Here is a 16,899-nt window from a genome sequence, read left to right on the forward strand (position 1 = left end):
AACTAATACCCAACATCTCCTTCAATCTTGTGATTGGCAGGATATTTCATTTAAAAAACTGTACAATCAATGCTGACATCAATCGACATGAGAAGTTAATTAAAATTGCATTATTTTAATATTACGAAATAAAAACTTGAAGCAAGTGTTTTACAATTTATAGTGTCCTGATTACTGTCCTGAAACCACTGCTATGCATTATAATTATATTGATTGTTTGTTCCATCTCTCCAATAAATGAACAAGATTTGTATGGTTTTCTCTTTTAGCAATACCTAATGGTGTAAGTCCTTTCCATTTATGGTTACAGTCTGCTTTATGCTTCAATAAAAATTCAACAATCTCTGCATGACCTTTATAACATGCTATAAATATGGGGGATGCTCCAGTATCTCTACACTTATTAATGTCTGCCTTATTGTTTATTAACATCTTAACTACTTCAGTATGTCTAGTCTGACAAGCAACGTACAGAGGTGAACACTCTTCATTATCACACTTATTAATGTCTGCCTTATTGTTTATTAACATCTTAACTACTTCAGTATGTCCATTCTGACAAGCAATGTACAGAGGTGATACTCCATCAGTATCTCTACACTTATTAATGTCTGCCTTATTGTTTATTAACATCTTAACTACTTCAGTATATCCATTCTGACAAGCAATGTACACAGGTGATGCTCCAGTATCTCTACACTTATTAATGTCTGCCTTATTGTTTATTAACATCTTAACTACTTCAGTATGTCTATTATAACAAGCAATGTACAGAGGTGATGCTCCAGTATCTCTACACTTATTAATGTCTGCCTTATTGTTTATTAACATCTGAACTACTTCAGTATGTCCATTCTGACAAGCAATGTACAGAGGTGATACTCCATCAGTATCTCTACACTTATTAATGTCTGCCTTATTGTTTATTAACATCTGAACTACTTCAGTATATCCATTCTGACAAGCAATGTACACAGGTGATGCTCCAGTATCTCTACACTTATTAATGTCTGCCTTATTGTTTATTAACATCTTAACTACTTCAGTATGTCTATTATAACAAGCAATGTACAGAGGTGATGCTCCAGTATCTCTACACTTATTAATGTCTGCCTTATTGTTTATTAACATCTGAACTACTTCAGTATGTCCATTCTGACAAGCAATGTACAGAGGTGATACTCCATCAGTATCTCTACACTTATTAATGTCTGCCTTATTGTTTATTAACATCTGAACTACTTCAGTATATCCATTCTGACAAGCAATGTACACATGTGATGCTTCAGTATCTCTACACTTATTAATGTCTGCCTTATTGTTTATTAACATCTGAACTACTTCAGTATATCCATTCTGACAAGCAATGTACACAGGTGATGCTCCAGTATCTCTACACTTATTAATGTCTGCCTTATTGTTTATTAACATCTGAACTACTTCAGTATGTCTATTATAACAAGCAATGTACAGAGGTGAATACTCTTCATTATTACACTTATTAATGTCTGCCTTATTGTTTATTAACATCTGAACTACTTCAGTATGTCCATTCTGACAAGCAATGTACAGAGGTGAACACTCTTCATTATCACACGTATTAATGTTTGCCTTATTGTTTATTAACATCTTAACTACTTCAATATATCCATATGCAGATGATATGTAAAGAGGTGATACTTTATCAGTATTACGACAATGGTTAACATGACTGGTACAATGACATAGACACCATTTAACTAAATCAATATCGCCTTTAAAACAACATTGTATCAATGGAGTACTATTGTTATCAATGTCATATGAACTGGACAATTGTTTTTGTTGTGATATTGCCAAGTCTTTTATATGTAGAAGGAATCGTGTTCTGAAGATACAATTGTCCATGTTGATGTTACAGAAAACATCTTGTACCTTTCCTATTGACCAGTCATCTACCATTCTGTTTATATACCCTTGCTGATATCTCGTTGGTACAATAATTGTAAATTCATCATTTTTGCTTTTTCTTTCAAATGAAAACCTTTCACGAATAAAACGACTGTTAGCATTTTTAATTAAACAATAAATCATCACACTGCCAAAGTAAAAAGCAAGAAAGTCAAATAGTTTATCATGTATAGTTCTGTATACTTCACCATCCTTTCTGATGTATGTATGTGTGAGTGAATCAAGCTCATCACGTAAAACCAATCGTGACGTCCAGGCAACCACTTTACATGCTTGATATGTGTTCTTTATAATTGTTTTGTTGTTTTCATCCACATGTTCAGTAAGCCATTCTTCCTTCAACTGATTGTTAAACATGACACATAGAGCAAGTGCACAGTATTTGACCTGTGCTCCCTCTGTCTGTAATTTATCTATCTCTTCTTTGTAAACTGTAAATGGATTTGTAAAGAAATTTACAATGTTCAGTTTTGGATTTTTGCTGTACAATTGACACAAAAGAGGAAAACAGTCAAACATGTCATACAAATCACTGATATCAGAAGCGTTTGTTTTCAGGTAAAATTCAGCAATGGATTGTTTTTCTGTTTTAGATAAACACAAATGGGCCGACTGAAGATTGCATTCATATGCTTGAAAGAATGACAACGATTCCATTTGCCTATCTTTATATACCTGTAGTCTACAAGACATAATTAACTTCACTTGTTTCTTTTCTACTAATGTTTTAATTTTTTCCGTCATATTTTTCCAGTTTTCAAACTTCATTGGATTTAAATAATATGTTCCACAAAAATCATCCACTACAAACAACATTTTTTTAATTGGATTGTACCACTTGATGATTTCCTTAGGATTTGATACTGGTAAAATCTCATAGCCTTCATTATGCATCTGTAAAGCTACGTGGCGCACCAATGATGTTTTCCCGGTACCAGAACTTGCTGTGACAACAACACAACCATTTTCTTTAATGCACTTTAATACACATTTTGCTCCGTTTGTTTCTATAAATATTTTGTCATCTTCTTTCCAGTTCTCTAATTCCTCATTAATTAGTTCTGAAAAGAAGAATTGACAATTTTTTGAATACTTATTTTTTAAGATAAAAGTTCTGGAATGTTTGACATATATGATAAAGAAAATTTGTTTGACATACGGTATAAACAAAATACTTGATCTATCCATGCTATGTATAGGATAAAGGCTTGACATATGTTATAAACAACAGGCTTGATCTATCCATGCTATGTATAGATAAAAGGCTTGACATACAGTATAACAAAAGGCTTGATCTATCTATGCTATGTATAGGTAAAAGGCTTGACATACGGTGTGAAGAATTTGCTTGTCAAATGGTACAGACAAAAGGCTAGACATATGGTATGGACAAAGGGCTAGACATGTGGTATGGACAAAAGGCTTGACCTATGAATGCTAAGTATTTAGGCAAAAGGCTTGACATACGTATTGATAATTTGCTTGAAAATTGGTATAGACAAAAGGCTTGAATACGGTGTAGAAAAGGGGCTTGACCTAAGGTATAGACAAATGGCTTGACCTATGGTATGCACTGGAAATAGGTTTGACATATGACAATTTGCTTAATAAATGTCATACAGACAATTGCCATGCCATATGGTATGGACTATTTACTTGACATATGGAATGGATAATTGACTTGACATATGGAATGGATAATTGACTTGACATATGGCATGAACAATTTGCTTGACATAGGGTATACATTGAAAAAAACATTAAACATGTCATACATATAACTGATATGACTTATATTGTTGATATGTTATCGACAATTGACTTAACATATGGTATAGTCATTTCACTTGACGTATGGTACAGATGGTTGACATAACATCTATAGGGTATAGATAATTGACTTGACATATGATATGGTATAGATAATTATATTGACATACGGTTTGGACAATTGACTTCACATGTAGTTTAGATAATTATCTTTACATATGGTATGGACAATTAATTTGATGTCTGGTATAGACAATTAAATTGATATATGGTATAGACAACTGATATGACTCAAGGTGTAAACATTTGACTTGACATATGGTATACACAATTAGTTTGACATAATCATTGGCTTGGAATATGATATAGATAATTGACTTGACATACAAAACAGATAATTGACTTGACATATGATATCCATAGCCAAGTGGCTTGATATTATGTATAGACAATTGACTTGACATATGGTAAAGCCAAGTGGTTTGAAAATAGGTTTAGACATTTGACTTGAAATATGTGTAGCTAAATGGCATTAGATTATATAAAGCCAGTTTTACTAGACATACGAGGGTGGTAATGGGTGCACCTAAATGATAAATAACTGTTAAAAATCTTGCCAAATGCTTAATGACAATTGACTTGGCATATGGTATTGACTATGGAATCAACATCATTTATAAACAATTGACTTCACATTATGATATAGCCAAGAAGCGTGACATGAGGTATAAACAATTGGTATGTCATATTGTATGGATAATTGGTTTGAAATAATAATTCATATGGCATATAGTATATATATAATTGACTAGACATCTCAATGAGATAATTGACTTGACATATGGTATAGCCAAGTGGCTACACATTAGGTATTGAAAACTGGTTTGGCATAAGATATGGACAATTGGTTTGACATATGGTATAGACAGTTTACTTGACAGATGTGATGGACAATTGGTTTGATATACGAAGAGGAAAATATACTTGACATATGGTATAGACCACTGGTTTGACATAATAAATGAATTGGCATAAGATATAGATAATTGACTTGACATATGATATGGCCAAGTAGCTTGACATTAGATATATACAACTGACTTGACATATGGAACGGACAATTTGGTTTGACATATATTAATTGATTTTGGTATATTGTAAAGATAATTGACATGACATAAAGAAAGGCAAAGTGACTTGACTTATTGTATAGCCAAGTGCATTGATATTAGGTATAGATAATTGACTTGCTATATGACATAACATATGGTTAAGACAAACAATTTGATGTATGGTAAGATGGTAAGACAATTGACTTGACATGTGGTATGGACAGCTGACTTGACATATGTTATTGACAATTGACTTGACATAAGGTATGGACAGCTGATTTAACATATGGTGTTGACAATTGATTTGACATATGGTATGGACAATTGACTTGACATAATGTATGGACAGCTGGTTTGACATATGGTGTTGACAATTGACTTGACATATGGTATGGGCAATTGACTTGACATATGGTATGGACAGCTGATTTAACATATGGTGTTGACAATTGATTTGACATATGGTGTTGACAATTGACTTGACATAAGGTATGGACATGTGACTTGATATATGGTGTTGACAATTGACTTGACATATGGTATGGACAATTGACTTGACATATGGTGTTGACAATTGACTTGACATAAGGTATGGACAATTGACTTGACATAAGGTATGGACATTTGACTTGACATATGGTGTTGACAATTGATTTGACATATCGTATGGACAATTGACTTGACATATGGTATGGACATTTGACTTGACATATGGTGTTGACAATTGACTTGACATAAGGTATGGACAGCTGATTTGACATATGGTGTTGACAATTGACTTGACATATGGTATGGACAATTGACTTGACATAAGGTATGGACATTTGACTTGACATATGGTGTTGACAATTGACTTGACATATGGTATGGACAATTGACTTGACATAAGGTATGGACATTTGACTTGACATATGGTGTTGACAATTGACTTGACATTAGGTATGGACAGCTGATTTAACATATGGTGTTGACAATTGACTTGACATATGGTATGGACAATTGACTTGACATAAGGTATGGACATTTGACTTGACATATGGTGTTGACAATTGACTTGACATATGGTATGAACAATTGACTTGACATAAGGTATGGACATTTGACTTGACATATGGTGTTGACAATTGACTTGACATATGGTATGGACAATAGACTTGACATAAGGTATTGACATTTGACTTGACATATGGTGTTGACAATTGATTTGACATATGGTATGGACAATTGACTTGACATAATGTATGGACAGCTGGTTTGACATATGGTGTTGACAATTGACTTGACATATGGTATGGGCAATTGACTTGACATATGGTATGGACAGCTGATTTAACATATGGTGTTGACAATTGATTTGACATATGGTGTTGACAATTGACTTGACATAAGGTATGGACATGTGACTTGACATATGGTGTTGACAATTGACTTGACATATGGTATGGACAATTGACTTGACATATGGTGTTGACAATTGACTTGACATAAGGTATGGACAATTGACTTGACATAAGGTATGGACATTTGACTTGACATATGGTGTTGACAATTGATTTGACATATGGTATGGACAATTGACTTGACATATGGTATGGACATTTGACTTGACATATGGTGTTGACAATTGACTTGACATAAGGTATGGACAGCTGATTTGACATATGGTGTTGACAATTGACTTGACATATGGTATGGACAATTGACTTGACATAAGGTATGGACATTTGACTTGACATATGGTGTTGACAATTGACTTGACATATGGTATGGACAATTGACTTGACATAAGGTATGGACATTTGACTTGACATATGGTGTTGACAATTGACTTGACATTAGGTATGGACAGCTGATTTAACATATGGTGTTGACAATTGACTTGACATATGGTATGGACAATTGACTTGACATAAGGTATGGACATTTGACTTGACATATGGTGTTGACAATTGACTTGACATATGGTATGAACAATTGACTTGACATAAGGTATGGACATTTGACTTGACATATGGTGTTGACAATTGACTTGACATATGGTATGGACAATAGACTTGACAGAAGGTATTGACATTTGACTTGACATATGGTGTTGACAATTGACTTGACATATGGTATGGACAATTGACTTGACATAAGGTATGGACAGCTGATTTGACATATGGTGTTGACAATTGACTTGACATATGATATGGGCAGCTGACTTGACATATGTTATCGACAATTGACTTGACATATAGTATGGGCAGCTGATTTGACATATGGTGTTAACAATTGATTTGACATATGGTATGGTATGGGCAGCTGACTTGACATATGTTATCGACAATTGACTTGACATATAGTATGGGCAGCTGATTTGACATATGGTGTTAACAATTGATTTGACACATGGTGTTGACAATTGACTTGACATAAGGTATGGACAGCTGATTTGACATATGGTATTGACAATTGACTTGACATATGGTATGGACAATTGACTTGACATATGGTGTTGACAATTGACTTGACATAAGGTATGGACAGCTGATTTGACATATGGTGTTGACAATTGACTTGACATATGGTATGGACAATTGACTTGACATAAGGTATGGACATTTGACTTGACATATGGTGTTGACAATTGACTTGACATAAGGTATGGACAGCTGATTTGACATATGGTGTTGACAATTGACTTGACATCTGGTATGGACAGCTGATTTGACATATGGTATGATCTTTTGAATTGACACATGGTAATTATATAAGGACTATGGAATTACCCGATTATTATTATTACTCCAAATAGCTGATCTAATTTGTACTATAAAAAAAACATCTAGGGTTTTTAGCATTTTTACTAAATGATACAAAATAATTCAGCTATTTAATCATGTTAATATCCTTGTCTTAACTAAGTTGACTCTATCTACCTTGTTTGCATTGTTAAGCATCCAAATGTCTTTCCTGTTTTGATTTATGCCTGGAACATGTTCAGCTAAACTATCTTAACTACATGTAAATACGCTAAGAATGATTCTTGCAAAAACAAAATTCAATTGCTAATATTATTTCAGAGTATTATTTTCACCTCCTAATATTTATGATAAATCCAACATACAATGACGTAATCAGGTAATATTTTCTAAATTTTACTGGATTTAAAAATAGATAACATGGAAAATATAGAAGAACTTCAAGAAGCTGTTTGTATAAGGACCAACGAATAACCATTATAGTACTACCTTATATCTTCTAGTAATACTATTATAATATATACCTCTTATGTTCCATGGTACTGGGTCTTTTAAAATCTCTGTGACTTTTGAGTGTTCAATTTGTAAAGTACTATGGAAATCCTTCAGATCTATCAGATTTTTGGTAGTGCTTGAGTGCTCTGCTTGTAAAGAAGTGTGGGAATCTTGAAGATCTCTTAGATTATGTGTAGCTCTTGAGTGTTCTGTTTGCAATGAACTGTGGGAATCTTGCAAATCTCTAAGATTTTCCCTTATGGTTGAGTTTTCAATGTCCATTGTTCGTCTCAGTTCCTTCAATTCTTCCTGTGAATGTTTGATTTCCAGCATAATTTCCTGGTTGGACTGATCTAAAATTTTCACCTTTAGCTCTTGACACTCTTGATTTATTGACACACCACCCAATCGACTTACAGCCTGTAAATAAATATTTCAAAGAGTTACAATAAACAGAGCTGCAATCTTTATTAATAAGTAGGAATTATTTTGGGTCAGGTATATATTTTAGATATAATCATGATGAAAATAACCTCAGGAAATATTTGTCCCAGGATGAGAAATAAAACCAGATGCTCCGCAGGGCGCAGCTTTATACGACCGTAGAGGTTGAACCCTGAACAGTTGGGGCAAGTATGGACACAACATTCAAGCTAGATTCAGCTCTAAATTTGGATTGTGATTAAAAAGTTGACACAGCATAGGTTTCTGACACAGAATGAATGTGGTCTAATGAACTTAAAATATTGTTTTTGCCTTTGAGCAGTTCACTATGCTGTTGAATATTAATCCTCTCAAAAAATGTTTGAAGTAGTTTTCTTTTTATTCATGAAATCTGAAATGAGAAAAATTTACCCCCCCCCCCCCCCATTTTTTTCACATCCTCCTTTCCCTTTTTCCAAAACTGATCTCAATTCAAATTCCTTATGGAGTTTGCAACAATAACTACTCATTTAAATACATCATAACATATTAAAATGTAAAATAAAGTGCTTGTTATCACTGAATGGTAAAGATTGTTTTAATTTATCAGTTGGTAGTAAAAGTGAATATACATTGTATATTGTATAAAACAATGGTTTAAGTTGATTCAACTACTATTCTGGACAAAAAAAGATAACTCCAATTGAAATTTTTTTGCTATTGCACAACATTGTGCAATTAGATATTTCTTGCTATTGCGCAATATTGTGCAATTGAAAATATTTGCTATGGCACAATACTGTGCAATTGAAGATTTCTTGCTATCGCGCAATACTGTGCAATTGAAAACTTCTTGCTATTGCACAATACTGTGCAATTGAAGATTTCTTGCTATTGCTGAATACTGTGCAATTGAAAATTTCTTGCTATTGCACAATACTTAATATAATAATTTTGGATCCTGATTTGAACCAACTTGAAAACTGGGCCCATAATCAAAAATCTAAGTACATGTTTAGATTCAGCATATCAAAGAACCCCAAGGATTCAACTTTTGTTAAATCAAACTAAGTTTAATTTTGGACCCTTTGGACCTTAATGTAGACCAATTTGAAAACGGGACCAAAAATTAAGAATCTACATACACAGTTAGATATGGCATATCAAAGAACCCCAATTGTTCAATTTTTGATGAAATCAAACAAAGTTTAATTTTGGACCCTGATTTGGACTAACTTGAAAACTGGGCCAATAATAAAAAAATTAAGTACATTTTTAGATTCAGCATATCAAAGAACCCCAAGGATTCAATTTTTGTTAAAATCAAACTAAGTTTAATTTTGGACCCTTTGGACCTTAATGTAGACCAATTTGAAAACGGGACCAAAAATTAAGATTCTACATACACAGTTAGATTCGGCATATCAAAGAACCCCAATTATTCAATTTTTGATGAAATCAAACAAAGTTCAATTTTGGACCCTTTGGGCCCCTTATTCATTTTGTTATTCCTAAACTGTTGGGACCAAAACTTCCAAAAACAAACCAAACCTTCCTTTTATGGTCATAAACCTTGTGTTTAAATTTCATAGATTTCTATTTATGGTGCGAAAACCAAGAATAATGCTTATATTTTCGATTATTTTACCCTGAGCGTTAGCGAGGGGTAAAATACGAATATAAATGCCCAACCAATGGTTAAATGAAAACAAATATACGGCTACCATGCACTGTTTTGATTCTTATAGGATAAATTCGTTAATTTTGTGAATGTTGAAAACCCTATACATACGATACTGTTTTGGCTGTTTTGTTTTACCCAATTTTGAAAAAATTAGTAATATTATATATTTCAATGATTATTTGTTTTTTAATCGCATTTTTCACTTATATATTTTCTTCCAATGTAATTTTATTCGTTCTAAGGCATATCAAAGAACCCCAATTACTCAATTTTTGATGAAATCAAACAAAGTTTAATTTTGGACCCTGATTTGGACTAACTTGAAAACTGGGCCAATAATAAAAAATCTAAGTACATTTTTAGATTCAGCATATCAAAGAACCCCAAGGATTCAATTTTTGTTAAAATCAAACTAAGTTTAATTTTGGACCCTTTGGACCTTAATGTAGACCAATTTGAAAACGGGACCAAAAATTAAGAATCTACATACACAGTTAGATTTGGCATATCAAAGAACCCCAATTATTCAATTTTTGATGAAATCAAACAAAGTTTAATTTTGGACCCTGATTTGGACTAACTTGAAAACTGGGCCAAAATTCAAAAATCTAAGTACATTTTTAGATTCAGCATAACAAAGAACCCCAAGGATTCAATTTTTGTTAAAATTAAACTTAACATTTCATTGCATATAAGAAAATAACCATCATTGGAAGTTAACCAATCAAATTTCTCCCCTTATTCAATCTGTGTACAATGTTTAGTCACCATGTAACCTCAGGATTACAACATTTTCTATAGAAATCACAAATAAAAAATAATGGTGTTTTGAAATACCCAAGACATATGTTTATGACACAGAAATAGTTTTACTGCAATAAAGTGTAGGATTAATTACCTACAACGGTCAAATTCAAGGGAAGATTTTTTTAGACCTACTTTCATATGCAACCGGATGTGAAGTACCATGATTTGGTGGTATTACACATAAAGAAGACCTTTTTGTTGAATAAACTGAATGTGACTTTTTCCCTTTGTAATACTGGTTATTTCAAGCATTTCTGTCAAGTTTTGTCTCGATCAGTTCAATAGTTTGAGAAAAATATAGTATAATGAAAGACGACATCTACAGTGATTCGAGCAAAATTTCTTCGACAAATCCAAACCAAGCCGCATCAAGATAGAATAGAGTGTGGACCAATAAATGATCAAATATCTATCTTATCTGCCTACCAACAGTTGAAAATGATACACAAGATGATCTTAGGAAGATAAAATACCACTAATAAAGGTCTTTTTCTTCTTTATAAGGTCTCTTTGGGTTAATTTATACCTCTCATTTCCTCAAAATTTCAACTTTTCAGGTCAATAAATAAAAATATTGGGGTAAATTTCACTCATATATGGTAGAAATGTTATAAGAAATGAGTAATTGAAGCATTTTAGCAGAATGAACAATCCATATAAAAGTTTACTGTCTCCAAGAAGGTTTCAATAAGTCTTTACGTAAAAATTAAATTTACGCCGCGCTCCAAAGAGGGACATAAAAGGCTTCTCTTTTAGTGAATAACTTGTCGTTACAACATTAAAAATAATTTCATCTACTTATAACTATATATTTATTTAAGTTTTACCTAGGAAAATGTTATATCACAGCAAAATATAAGAAATAAGGAGAAAAAGCCCACCCCCCTCGAAAAAAATAAATATATGCACTTAGTATGGCTTGCTCTGTCAACTGAATATTCATTGTACAGTCCTATTTCATCACAATTTTCTCATAAAATGTGTTTTGGAGACTCAATCCACTCAGAATATTTCATTTTTTGTATTATTTCACTTAAATAGCAAGAAATTTCAACATATGAGATTACTCACAAGGCCATAGGTGCATGTACAGCTTCCCATATTAGGTGTAATACCACCATTGATTTTCCCCTATTAGTCTTTGTTAAATTTGCACTTTTCAAAAAATTGTGCAGAATTTATCTTTCTTTCAAATAAAGAAATACTTGGCATGAGTAAAGTTTTATCCTGTCCAGTTCTATAGAAAAAGTTTCACATAACATTTCATTGCATATAAGAAAATAACTATCATTGGAAGTTAACCAATCAAATTTCTCCCCTTATTCTATCTGTGTACAAGGTTTAGTCACCATGTAACCTCAGGATTACAACATTTTCTATAGAAATCACAAATAAAAAATAATGGTGTTTTGAAATACCCAAGACATATGTTTATGACACAGAAATAGTTTTACTGAAATAAAATGTAGGATTAATTACCTACAACGGTCAAATTCAAGGGAATATTTTTTTAGACCTACTTTCGTATGCAACCAGATGTGAAGTACCATGATTTTGTAGACCAATTTGAAAACGGGACCAAAAATTAAGATTCTACATACACAGTTAGATTCGACATATCAAAGAACCCCAATTATTCAATTTTTGATGAAATCAAACAAAGTTCAACTTTGGACCCTTTGGGCCTCTTATTCCTAAACTGTTGTGACCAAAACTTCCAAAAACAAACCAAACCTTCCTTTTATGGTCATATACCTTGTGTCTAAATTTCATAGATTTCTATTTACTTATACTAAAGTTATGGTGCGAAAACCAAGAATAATGCTTATTTGGGCCCCTTTTTGGCCCCTAATTTCTAAACTGTTGGGACATCAACTCCTAAAATCAATCCCAACCTTCCTTTTGTGGTCATATTTACCTTGTGTATAAATTTCATTGATTTCTATTTACTTATACTAAAGTAATTGTGCGAAAACGAAGAATAATGCTTTTTGGGGCCCTTTTTTGGCCCCTAATTCCTTAACTGTTGGAACCAAAACTCCAAAAATCAATCCCAACCTTCCTTTCGTGGTCATAAACCTTGTGTCAAAATTTCATAGATTTCTATTGACTTTTACTAAAGAAATAGAGTGCGAAAACTAAAAGTATTCAGACGACGACGACGATGACGCAGATGACGACGCCAACGTGATACCAATATACGACCAAAAAATATTCAATTTTTGCGGTTGTATAAAAATGTGCCAATATTTGAGTCAACTAATTGCAATTGTGACCAATTTTTAATAAGATGATGTCTATGCACTAAATCTACTGGATGATTTGTACTGATTGATATCTTAGTCTGGGAAGCACGATATATTTCATGTACTGTGGATTCATTATTATTCGTTGGATACCAATTTTCGTGGCTTTCGTGGGTACAGATGAACCACGAATTCACATGTTCAACGAATTACAAACTTTCTATACCCTTCGTACACAGAAATCGGCAAACCACGAATTCAAATATCCACGAAAATGTTAGTTTTCCTCAATCCACGAAAATTGATACCCACGAAAATAAATGAACCCACAGTATTAGTTTATTAGTATAAGTTGTCAGTAACTGTATGTACTTTTCGATGTGCTTTTTTTCTTTACTCTTACCAGATTTTTGTTGTGTCTGTCTGATGAGTCAAGCCCTTTTAAACTTATTTTAAATTTTTATTTTTATTTGATGTTATGTTATTCTGTTACACACATTAAATGGTTGTTCGTTTTTGCCATGGCGTTGCTAGTTCATTTTCTACTAATGAGTTTGAATGTCCCTTTGGTATCTTTTGCCTCTATTTTACACTACTGTCAAAGGTTAGAGACTGGTTGAGTGCTCACAAACATGTTTAACAATACCACAATCTTTACATGTCTATCCCAAATCAGGAGCCATCAATTCATTGGTTTTCTGTAATTGCCGTCTACAACTTTTTTTTCGTTTTTTGTTTCATTAATAAATTGGGTTGTTTGTTTTCTTTTTAATATTGTGTTCATCATGCCTTGTCTTTTTATAGTTTACTTTATGGTATGGGTTTTGCTCATTGCTAAAATTGTACAGACCTATAGTTGCTAGGTACCACATTATACAACATTATTGTTTTATAAAGAATGTACTTACATCTACTACATTTGTCCATGCTGTATTGAAATCACCTGTTGCCATAGTGTTACTATCATGATGAGCTAGTATATTTCTGTACCATTTAATCCTGGCAAGATCAGATCCTGGAGTTGTCTCCCCTGGTAGTGGTAGATAGTCAAACCCATTGATTGGAGGAGTGACAGATGTCAAGTTTCTGATCAAACAGATCATCAATGTTACATCAAAAGTTTTGGAATCAGGTACACCTGTATCAACAAAAGATATTGAAAGTCAACAGTTATTCATATCCCTAAATACAGAATTTACCAGAGTAAATGTAAATGTCGATAATAAATTCATACAGCACCATGTATGTACTACAAATTTAATGAAATTCACCATCTACTTCATCTAGATGAGTAACTTTCTGCCAAACAGTGTCCATTCATTAATATGAAAACGCTTTGACGAAATCTTGTCAAATTTAGATATGCTGTTTCCTGTGACTAAATGAAGGTCAAGATTAATTTTCACAATTTTAACTGTTCTCGTTGTTGTGTTGTAGACCTTTCAGTAGCAAAATTATGTTTTATAATATGAATTTGAGTTAATTCCCTTTGAACAGAAATTAATAATTAATTTCTATGTCATTTGGTCGATTGTTTATTTTGAGTTATTTCCCTTTGAACAGAAATGTAATTAATAAGTATTTCATCAAAATTTGAATTCTTGGGGATCTTTGATATGCTGATTCTAACAATGTACTTATAGATTTTGGATATTGGACCACAATAGGTAAATGTCCAATTTCAAATTTTTCAGTTCTTTGACCACAAGTGTGTGTCACAAACCTATGCTGTGTCAAATCTTCAATCACAATCCAAATTAAGAGCTGTTTTAAGGGCATACGATACAGTTACAGGGGAGGTAATGACGTTGCTAACGTAAAATGTTATTTTCGCGACGTCAAACTGTGACATATCGGGAAAAGATGCATTTTTCGACAGATTTTTATCATTCAAACTGATTTAATTTGAAAACGAGTGCATGGACCCCTATTTTTAAAAACAACATTTTGTTTCATTTTGCAGGGAGATTATGTTGACCAAATTTTATAAAACTGTAAATAGTGCAATTTTTTTAATTTTGATAAATATACAGCAAAAAATGACGTTTTTTCCTCAATTCATGACCATTTGATAAATATGAGTTACTTCTAAATAAAAAATGCATAAATTTTTAGGATACTTATAAAATACAGAAATAAAAAATTATTTGACAAAAAGCAATTTGTGTTTATCTCTTAAAACAAAAAAGTTATGTCTTTCTTTCGAAATGAAAAATACGGCCACAAATCCGAATTTTGAGCAAATATACAAAATTTCTAAATATGAGTTACTTCTAAATAAAAAATGCATGAATTTTTAGGATACTTATAAAATACAGAAATTACAAATTATTTGACAAAAAGCAATTTGTGTTTATCTCTTAAAACAAAAAAGTTATGTCTTTCTTTCGAAATGAAAAATACGGCCACAAATCCGAATTTTGAGCAAATATACAAAATTTCTACCTCATTTAACTCAAAAAGTAGCACATGAAGGTATATTTTTTATTGCATATTTGATTTAATCTGACAGGCAAAAATTAGCCTATATGGAAATTTTCTTCAAACTGTAAATACGGGATCAAAACTGTATCGTATGCCCTTAAGCTTAAATGTTGTGTCAATACTTGCTCAATTGTTTGGGGTTCGACCTCTAAAAGGAAAATCCGGTTTGCTGTCACTCTGACAGCCTCTTGTTTTATTTTGTTTCTAGGGATTGTTATCTAATGATCACAATTTTCAAAGTTTACCATGACCTCATGGTAGAAACATAATTTAGAAAAAAATCCTTCACCAAGCACAGCGGGATACAACCGCAGAGGTCCAGCCCTGAACAGTTTGGGCAAAAATGGACACAATATTCATTCAGGATATACTTACCTTTCCCAAGAATGGTCTATCACCCCCTGTAAAAAAGACTGATTTTTTCCTGTGTTTTGCATACTGTTGTTCAATGTTGTTAATTGCCTAGCTTTATTTTGTTTTTTGCCTTGGTATTGTCAGTTTGTATCTTCTTCGACTTATGTTGTTGGATACTTATAAGCAAAGTGTGGCCACAACATCTGTGTCTGAATCAGATTAACAAACCTAAAAGTAAGCTGAACTACAATAGTGTAGACATATAAAATACATACCATTTTTTGGAAACAAAAGATTCCACTGAGTCTGATTCAAGATTCTCTTTAAATACAAGTCGTAGAGAGTATTGTAGTTTTTATTCAATGTTGATGGGAGATAGGAAGATGGAAATTCCTTGTCAAAGAAAGTACGGACTGCTCTTGGTGACACTCCTTTCAATAACAAGGCTAATCGGATATAATTCTCTTCTTCTTCTAAAAGAGGTGCCATTATTCAAGAAATTCTTCTGATTGTCAATACATAACTAAATCATTTTTACTTTATGTTCCATGTTGCACTGAAAAAGATACAAGTCTATTACATATCAACTATAAAGAAAGAATTAAAAACAAATTGGGAATGTGTCCATGAGACACAGATGATGCCCCTGCTTGCATATCATATAAAGTTATAAAGGGACATATAACTGAAAAGTGACGCTATCCAAATTTGTACTTGATCTGAGTGTTGTTGTAATACTAGTACTGTGTACTGTGTGTTTCATAACCATGATAACATTTTTTTGTTGAGGTAAACTAAAGTAAGAGAACTGAAATCAACTTTTGGACGGA

General features: G+C 32.5%; 1 protein-coding gene across 1 annotated transcript; it reads right to left on the bottom strand.

Moving 5' to 3' along the window:
• Positions 1–204: 204 nt before the first annotated feature.
• Positions 205–16,558, bottom strand: LOC134687660 (uncharacterized). Its single transcript, XM_063548118.1, has 4 exons — positions 16,345–16,558; positions 14,140–14,369; positions 8,101–8,491; positions 205–3,011 (listed from the first exon to the last, which is right to left on the bottom strand). Exons 1-4 carry the CDS (start codon positions 16,556–16,558, stop codon positions 205–207), a joined length of 3,642 nt encoding a protein of 1,213 aa, XP_063404188.1.
• Between the last annotated feature and the right edge of the window lie 341 nt (positions 16,559–16,899).

The sequence above is a fragment of the Mytilus trossulus genome, chromosome 10, assembly GCF_036588685.1.
Source record: "Mytilus trossulus isolate FHL-02 chromosome 10, PNRI_Mtr1.1.1.hap1, whole genome shotgun sequence".
Lineage (NCBI taxonomy): Eukaryota > Metazoa > Mollusca > Bivalvia > Mytilida > Mytilidae > Mytilus > Mytilus trossulus.

Coding starts and splice junctions, on each gene's coding strand:
- LOC134687660 (XM_063548118.1), bottom strand. CDS start 16,558: ATGGCACCTCTTTTAGAAGAAGAAGAGAATTATATCCGATTAGCCTTG. Junction 14,370..16,344: donor TCTTTTGTTTCCAAAAAATG/GTATGTATTTTA, acceptor TTGTTGATACAG/GTGTACCTGATTCCAAAACT. Junction 8,492..14,139: donor CATGGACAAATGTAGTAGAT/GTAAGTACATTC, acceptor ATTTATTTACAG/GCTGTAAGTCGATTGGGTGG.